General features: G+C 35.4%; 1 protein-coding gene across 1 annotated transcript; it reads left to right on the top strand.

Annotated features, from left to right (window-relative positions):
* The first annotated feature begins 588 nt into the window (after positions 1–588).
* On the top strand, positions 589–3,226 carry LOC113729457 (F-box/kelch-repeat protein At3g06240-like). The gene is made up of 2 exons (XM_027253752.1): positions 589–660; positions 2,327–3,226. Exons 1-2 carry the CDS (start codon positions 589–591, stop codon positions 3,224–3,226), a joined length of 972 nt encoding a protein of 323 aa, XP_027109553.1.
* Positions 3,227–9,755: the final 6,529 nt, after the last annotated feature.

Raw genomic sequence — 9,755 nt, 5'->3', positions numbered from 1 at the left:
TTATTGCACTTTGTAGTAAAAAACACGTACAATGCACGTGTGTCGTGCCGTTGATTTTTTTTGTTTTTGGCTTTAAAGGAGATTCCAAATCCTACAATGAAAAAAAGGAAAAGGAAAGTCTTGAGAGTAGCATTGAAAACTTCAAGATCATTTGGTCAATGTCCCTACTAGTAAAGCTAAATTTTGTGTACACAATTGAAATATTCTACACATTTTGAAGTCTATAGTAAGACTCCTTAAAATGTTTTTGTTTTTGAAATCTACAGTCACACTCCAAAAATAATTTCAATAATACACACAATCTCAATTACATCTAATAAATAAATAATTTATAACCTCTTCTCCTTTCACCCACAACCACTCATCACACAGCATAATTCCATGGCCCTGAATAAATGAATTCACGACACACAATAGTACAAAATTCCAAATTTCCAATCTGTCACTGTCGCTTTATGACGCCCTGCCAAATCAGCAAACACTTCAGTTACTCAACTCTTTTGCTCCCCCAACGGCGATCGTTCCAATTTGCTGCCAATTCTGCCACCATCTCCATCCCGATATCTCCCATCTAATTATTCCGAATCAATGGCTGAGCAAAACAAGCAATTGGTGGGCGAAAAAAATCAAAGCCTCCCAGAAGAAGTAGACATTCTTCTTGTAAGATTGCCTTCAAGAAATCTAGCCGATTTTAAAAAAATATCCTAAAAACACCAAATCCATGAGGAACTAATTCATTGGCATAAGGCTCCATCAAATAAATTGCCACAAACAATTGTAACGGCAGTCGTAATGGGCCGTAGTCCATACTGAATCAATGGCGCACAAATCCAAGAAAATTACCTTATGCCGAATTGTCACTTATGCTTGGCTTCCAAATCAGCAATCTCTACGGTTACTCGTCCTTTTTATTCCAAATTTCTTCTTACTAATTTTTAGACGACAACTATCTTCTTCCAAGTAGAAGTTTTTCCCTTCAAGAATTTATGATTTCGGTTACACAGACATTTCTAGTATTTTAACTTGTTAATGCTATGCTCAACCTTAGTAGTCTCTAGGTCATTTGATTGAACTTGTTAAATTTGGGCAATATTTTGAACATTTAAGTCCGGACTAGCTGAGGATTTTGTTAAAAAGAGCTTAATGATATTCATGGAAACATATTTGTATACTTCAAAGTTTAAAAGCGCTAAATATATTGTTATACATGATTAAGCAATTTGATTACCTAGTATCATGCAAAATGTGCAATTTCTACTTTTCTTACATTTTTATACTTTGTAATAAAAAGCACATTCTGCGTATGTGTATCAAACTATCCATACTTTGACTAAAACTACAGAGTAACAATCGACCATTTATAGTTTTATACGTAGGTTTAACCTATATTAGGGGAGGGATCAATTGGACTAAGAAAAATTAGAGGAAGAGGATCTTATCTCTAAACCAAAAGGATGCACTACTACATACCATTTAAATTTTAAAACATGTGCAAAGGTTTGAAATCCTAACTTGTAACCAGATTTGCACTTTATGCTTTACCTAATGATCAACTCATCAATTTACGCGAGGGAAGTTGGTTCAGAATCCATCATTTATGCTTTTGCTAAAATCATGTAAAATTTTATTTTATATATTTCTCACAAGTTTTATACTCATCTTCAAATACACATGCAACTATGTGTATTTTACTATTTCTTGAGCCTAAAATTGCATAGTAGAAGGTGATGTATACAAATGAAACCGTATTTCTGTAATAACCATGAATTAGTTGTTTTTTTAGAGCGTTTTAAAAAAAAAAATTCGAGCATTACATTCCATGGCCTTTAATAAATGAATTCATGACACGCAATAGTACAAAATTCCAAAATTTCCGATCTGTCACTGTCACTTTATAACTCCCTGCCAAATCGGCAAACACTTCAGTTAATCAACTCTTCTGCTCCCCGAACGGCGACCTCTCCAATTCGCTGCTAATTCTGCCACCATCTTCAACCTGATATCTCCCATCTAATTAATCCGAGTCAATGGCTGAGCAAAACAGCGATTGGCGGGCGAAAGGAATCAAAGCATCCCAGAAGAAGTAATCTTCGGTGACATTCTTGTAAGATTGCCTTCAAGAAGTCTAGCCAATTTCATTTTCATTCGCAAATCATGGTGTCAATTTATAAGATCTCCATCGTTTATTAGAACCCACCTTAGTAATTGCTTTTCTAGTTATAAAGATGATCCATCAACTGGGTATCTTTTTCATATGTTTTTGGACGGGGAAAAGCGAGAAACTGCATACCATCTGTTATCTGATGGGCCTAATGGATAAGCGAAGGTCTTAGAATTGAAACCCCCCATTGATTTTGTATCTGGGTCATGTTCGGTTGTTGATTCATGTGCTGGATTGCTTTGCCTCACAGAAAATGATGACGTATTATACGGTCGGGTTGTCTATTTGTGGAACCCTTCAGTTAGGAGAATTATAACCATTAGGAATTCTAGCTGTGAAGGGATATCTAAGGAATTTAGTTGGATTTCCCCTGGTTGTGGTTACGATTTTGATGCAGGTGTCTTTAAGTTGGTTAGGATTATATATGATAGCCCAAATTGTGAAGCTCCCTATGACCTGGAGAAGACTGAGATTGAGGTCTACAATCTGAGTACAGGTTCTTGGAGAAAGATTGAGAATTTAGTCGTTAATTGGATTATTTACTGCCAATTGCGAATTTTATATGTGAATGGGTTTGTTAATTGGCTTGCATTTCATCCTGAACGACACGATGAAGATTTGATTGTGGCTTTTGATGTTAAAAGTGAAGATTTTAGGACACTAGAGTTGCCGGATTTAGAGATGGAGGGGGATTATAGAGGTCCATTGCTCAAGGAATACAAGGACATGCTTGCATTTTTTGTTTGTGGAAATTTTGCAGCTCTTGAAGGGACTGGTACTTGGAGTTTGTGGGTGATGAGAGAGTATGGTGTGACCAACTCTTGGGAGAGATTGTTCAATGTGGTAACGGAACAGAGGATAGTTTGGTCTCTAGGGGTTACTAAAAACTGTGATATTCTGCTTCTCACCCCTGATTCAAAAGTGGTGGCATATGATTTTAAGGAGCAGGAAGTGAAGAATCTTGGGCTTCCTAAGTATTGCCCGCATAGCTGTTTCTTGATAACATACATGGAAAGCTTGCTCCTACTGGATGAACAAGCTAACCTGGATGGACATATGGATTAGAAATATGAACAAAAGGAAGAGGAAGCTGTGGATCAAAAGAAAAGGCAAGATGATTTCAACTTATCTGTTTGTGTTTCTTAATTGGTTGTGTTTACTTGTCTGCTATTTTGTATGCAGATCTGTTGTGCAACAAATGCCTACCTATGAATTTTTGCTAGTAGTTTCACAGCATGTTTAGAACCACGGACTATTTGCATTTCAAGCTCCTTTGGTCTTATCTTGGCTTAGTTAAATGTACATAATCTGCAGTTATTGCTGTTCTTTGTTTTTTGAACTGATTCTACTGATAGAGGAAATTCTTGTCCTTCAAAGTGAGTATCGTTATGACAAAACCCGAAGTGTTGATCCCTTATCTCTGCTAATATAGTTACTTCTAAGCTTTATCAGATATATTTGGATCCCAACTATACCTTTCCTCCCTTCAGGCTTAGGTTGTTTGATTTTTAATGTGGGGAAAGTTTTGAATTTTAAATGTCTTTCTGCATAAAAGGGCTTCATCTGCTCTTCTCAACATATGTTTAGAGACTCTGGAGCTTTGATATGCATCAACATCTTTGTATCTGATGCTAAATGAAATTTTTGTGGAATTTTGATTTCACTTGCTTTAAAATTTGTATTTATCCAATGTCACATTGATATTTAGCTTTCAGGTATTTCTCTTCTTTCGCTATCCTTTTGCAGGCCAAGAAGAATGGATTTTGGAGCATACTGTTAGCTATCCTTCTTATGCTGTATCTGAGCATCAATGACTTGCTTTGAAGATATTGGACTTTGAGATCTGAGGAAGTTTGATGCTTATAAGGAGACTTGTGTCTTCATATCATTATGTTGTGAATCTTTTACTAGACAATTAGAGGTAAAACCAATAGCCTTTTTTCTTTTTCTTTTTTTTTTTTGTGTTTTTGGGTCAAAAATGATATTTAACTCTAGGTCTTTCTTGTTGACTGGGAAGAATGTGTGTAAACAGAAAGGATGTTCCTTGGGATTATGCTTCTCATGGATTTCTTCCGTGATTAAAATTTCTCTCTCTCTCTCTCTCTCTCTCTCTCTCTCTCTCTCTTATATTCTAACATGAATAAAGCATTACTTTTAATTTCGATGGATATCATACAGAACACATTTCTAGTTCAATATGCCATGCAGACATTCTGCATAATGGATGCCTAATGCACTAGTTTTTTGTCTAAACTATTGTATACTTATGTGTCCTGTATATGTTCTAAACTCAAGCTGGACTTTTTATGAGCTGCAAATTCAGAGAGGGTGAAAAATGTCTTTATGCATTGAATAACTGATTGACTGTGCAAAAGTAGGATGGGACGTAAAGAAGAAAGCTAGGACTGGCTGTAGAAGACCGACATTGATCTTGTTTTATGTAAAACTTCTTTGTGTGCGACCTCATATGTGGTTCTTTTTTCATGGAGTGGAGGCCTGAAGGCCATTTTGTTTTAGGAGGCATATTACCCAAATTGATCATGTTGTTTCTTGCTCAAATGAGTTTTTTAAAGTTCTACTTTGAACTCCACTGGATGAGCAATGGAGTGGCACTTTTTAATTGCAACTAGAAGATGAGATACAGAAACTTCCCCAAGCTTGTAAGAGGTCTTTGCTAAATTCTAAAAGTTGTTTTAAATCTTTGAATAGGTGATAAAGGCTTGTATTATTGCTAGGTTTTGTTATAGGAAATTCTAGCATCTTTCTTTCTGTGAAGTAGGTCTTATTCTGAGTTAAAAGCCAACTTTTTATCTTAGCTTTTTGGGCATCTTTGGTACCACAAAAGCTCTACCCACCCGCTCTCGGAGAATTTCCCCTTCCTTACATGGTGCTATGAGAAAGACTCCTAATCACCATTTCTTTGTTAACTGGCAGCCAGCTTTCCGTTTTTTTTTTGGTATCACACTAGCACCAGGCACTAGCACAGCTCAATGCTAGTGACTCGGTTTACTACTCTTTTATATGCTTCAACTATGTTGATCCAAATTTAGACATTAGGCATTTTCCTATTACTCATATACAGTTTTTCCATCCAGTGTCTGGTTATGGTTCGGATTTAGCACTGCTGTCTATTAGACGACCTACCTTCTATCTTAAACGATTATTCTCGCCAACAGCTCATATGTTCTTGCAATTTTCTTTAATGAGTATCAAATTTTCTTAAAATGCCTCAGTCTTTCATGCTGGACTCCTGCTAAATGCTGAGAGCTACACTATTCTGACACCTTTATGTGTGTCCATTGATGATTTCCACGGCCAAAATCTAGAATTTGTGTTCTGGATATATGTTAGACATTTCCTAATCATGCATCAACACTTAGCACACTTAGTGATTGTAATTATACAGGTAAACAGCATGACTAAATATGAGCATCTCATCTATTGAATAGAGTCGAAAGGGAAGTTGCTGAGTTTTCTTCATATTTTGCTATGCTTTATCCTTTGAATATTTTACAGTTAGATAATATGGGTTAGATAATCCCCATACATAAGTATTTTATCCAGAAGAGGCTTGCAAATCTTCTGAAAAGCCAATGTATTGATCCGGTGCCTCTTTAGACTTTCTCTAACATCTCTGGCATCCATGTTTATTTTCCTTAAGCTTTCATAGTCTGATACAGTTTTTAAGAAATTTCGCTTCTATATCACCTGATTTAGCTATATAAAATTTTGTTTTCTCAAAATTCATTTTAGCATGCCAACAAATTTACATACTGGGGAAGAGATTTTGAAGCTCTAGATTTTTTAGGTTCACAATTTAGACCTAGTGATGACGTATTCCTTTTGGCAGTTGCTTCCCTTGGTGACACTTCAATTGGTCGTGGTAAAACTTGGCAAGACTTCTGCAGTTCTCTAGTAAAACTTTCTTGCATAGCTATGATTTTTTTTTTTGGCATAGCTATGATTGATTCTTAAACTCCATAGTGTATATATATAACAAGGAGTAATACTGTCTTATTTTAGCAGAAATAATTCTCGGTATGTTCAACGTGTAAGACTTCTTATTCGAGTTTCTTTGGTTGGAAAATCATCTTGAGCATATCAGCAAGTAGGTGTGATATTATTACTCTGTACATAAATGCTATTTTTGCTTCCTCTGCCATTTGGAGAACCCATAATGACCTCGTTTCTTAGAATATTATATGTATCTGTTCAAGAAATATATCTTATGGTTCTAATATTAAGGGTCAATAAATCTATTGCTTTAGTCACATAAATTATTCTGAGTTCCTTCTAATCTAATCTTTGAAACTCATAATCCTTGACCGCAAGCTATAATTTTCTATCCTCCAAAATTAACAGCAATATTCATTCTGATATCAGCATATCTATATTATAGTGCAGTAGAACTATAGTCTTTAGTCTATTATAGTTGTTTTACTATATTTTCATTTTGTTGAATGAATTTGTTTGACTTTGTTCTGAAACTTTTTTTTCTTGGGTTGCTTCTGTTTTCAGGTAATTGTTGCCGTCAAAGTTCGCTCCATCTGAAACTTGTGGACCCAGTGATAGGTGGAGGTATTACATCACTGGCATTGATTGTATTCTTCCTACAACTGTATTAACAGCAGGTAAATCTGTTACAAATTCATGCAAGCATAGATGATTGGCAACTGTTAGCATTGGTTCTTTTAGCATTAAAGTTTGATTCAACAACTTCTTTTTGGTCAATGCATCAAGATTGATTGCAAATTTAATCATGGTTTTGCCATTTGTCATTTTTTTCTTGACACGTTATTGCTGATTGAATTACTTTTCTTACTTCTTTTGACTCTGTGTGAGTCCAATCCTTCTTTGTGGTCCATTGGCCCTTGTTCAACCGTCTAAAAAAGTGGCCCAAAAAAGTATTATAGATCATGCTAGATCATGTCTTTCGTGTGTTTTTTTTCTTGTGAATTTCCATTAAATTTGAAGACAGTTGCTGAGCTGTGCTTGTTTCTTCTTTTATCTCATGCTAAATGGTAATTTCTCCTAAATGCTTGGTTCATTGCTAATTAGATAATGTTTTGTACAGTTTCTGTCGGTGCCTGCGGTAGGACATTTTGATTATGGTTTTAACTTTCCAGCTTAAGTACTACAGCTGGAATAGCTTAAATCCGTCACATTTTATATGTTTATATTCAGACATTTTGAAAGCATGACCTTTAACTTCTGAAGTGCTTTTCCTTATCAATCTTGTTGTTTATGCAAAGAAAGAAAGAAATGTTGCATTGGTAATGAAAGTTACTCACTTTGTCCTCTATTATTTTCAGGTATGGCAGAGAGTTTCCACTTGTGGGGGGAGTTATTATGAGTTAGGTAAAATTACCTAAGCCTGCTAAATTTATTCTCATCTTAGTGTTCTGGTCACTTAACTATTAGAAGTTTCAGATAGGTCAATAATTCTGTATACAAATGGTCATTCGGTCCATTATGGCCATTGAATTTCTTTAATTTGACTAAGTTTAGGGGCATTTATTTCCACAGATGATACTCTCATAAAAGAAAGATAAAAGACAGAAGAAGAAAAATCAATCAATTTGTGTTTTCCTTATTCTTGTTGACATATTTCTTCTCCATCTCTTTTCATTTTCTTAACCATGTTATATGGTAATTTTCTTTGCTTCTATAATTTAATTTATTTTATGTAGAGGTAAAAATCCTAGATTTAACTGAATGAAGAAGTCTTGACAATGACGTTAGACAGAATGACCAATTGTTGAGGGATTTAGTAGTTGGGTGAGCTATTTGAAGGTTTTAAGAATTCAGTGGCCAAAACTCTACGATCATAATATTTTAGTGACATGTTAGATATTTTATACAATCTTATAGGTAATGTGATAATTGGAAGTTTTAATTATTAGTCCTTTTCAATGTTGGACTGCTTATTAATTTGCTTGTCTTTTCTTGATTTATGCACGTTTGGTAATTGATTTGAAGTACTGATATGCTTATTTTGCACGCTTGACTGTTGCTGCAAATGAACCAGTTAATGATGTACAGTTCTGGAAGTGCAGCATACACATGAAATGTGACCAAAGATATGGTTCAATGTGAGGATATATCTTCAAGTAACTTTCAACATTGGCGAGTTTGATTTTTTCAAGCCCAATAACTGGCTGAAGTACAGAAGCTTAAGATTTGGAGGTGGTAATGGTTGGTTTGCACTGTTTAAAGTAACACAAACTACTGGATGGTTTATAAGTGAAACGGAGCATACACTTTTTTGGGTGTCTTTGTGCTCCAAATTTTGGGCTATGTGACCAGTATCAATTAGAAAAAAAGACAGGACTATAAGTCAGGTATGCAGCAGACATGGCATTAAGATGAACTATAAGCCTGATCGTACTCGCCACAAGAAAGAGAGCGTTTATGATAGGTTGTGATTATGGAAGATCTGATGGCATGCCATGATTTTCATGTGAAAGTGAATCAGGCAAGTGGTTATCAGGGGGAGTGGTACATTGTTTTCTTGAAGAGTTCTTCAAGGGAGTTACTCATACTAGTGGACCATGGATGTAGATCTCTACCTCAGCCCATGTACCCTTCTCCAAGAGCCTTACCTGTGAATACTGTACAAGGGAAGTGACTCCTAGCTCCTAAGATCTTGCGAAGTTATTCTAACTTTTGCAGTGGACATTCTTTAGGCACTGAAATCTCTGTTTGAGATGTGTATTAAGATTTTGACTCATTATGTAGCTTTTGTTGCAGGTTAGCTCAACGTTAGCACCAGAAGTTGCAGAGGAGGTAATTTATGTTTAGAGGCTTTTAACAGGTTCATCTCTTCTTTCATTGCCGAGTAGGCTACTGAATCTCAACATACATTGATAAAAGAGTGTTTTTTGATCGAACTATCGATTTGTTGTTCTGGTATTTCCTCTTAATGGAAACAATCAGCATCTTGTGCAGCAATATTAATAGCTTATTTGAACAAAAATATTCTGTTCTGATCTCCCCCCGGCCCCGTGGCATATGGATGGTGTGGTTAACATGTCTCAAAATGCTTGGTTTAAAGCAAGCCTTATGATTCCCTCTCATTTTAGGATGTACGAGTTCTCTTTTTTTTTTTTTCCATGGAAAACTTATCTACTCTTAGCCTGTTAACCTATGATTCATTTTAATTTTGGCATATATAAAAAAATATATATATGATTTTTTTTAATTTAATTTTTCTATTTCTGGGTGAATCTATCAACTCTTCTTGACTTACCTTTAACTGAACGGTAAAACATATCAAAATCTTACAAAGTATTAATTAATAGTTGTCCCATCTTTCTTTCTTTTTTTTATCGCAACGATAACATTTGTACAACCTACTTTAACCTAATTTAAGGGAATGCGGAATCGACAGAATTTTTCCATCGGAGGAACGCAAGATAGGAGATAAGGGTTGAACCCATGACCTTCCACTTCCACCAGACATAATAGTTGTCCCATCGCTGAACAAGCAATATGACTATTTTACTATGACTGTTACTGTTAAATGCATAAACAACTCTTTTGGGAAACCAGGTCATCAGAATAATGGTGCATCGTCTGCGAACAGGCATGGCCG

This window comes from Coffea arabica, chromosome 2e (genome assembly GCF_036785885.1).
Source record: "Coffea arabica cultivar ET-39 chromosome 2e, Coffea Arabica ET-39 HiFi, whole genome shotgun sequence".
Classification (NCBI taxonomy): Eukaryota; Viridiplantae; Streptophyta; class Magnoliopsida; order Gentianales; family Rubiaceae; genus Coffea; species Coffea arabica.
This window is presented reverse-complemented; position numbering and strand designations above follow the sequence as displayed.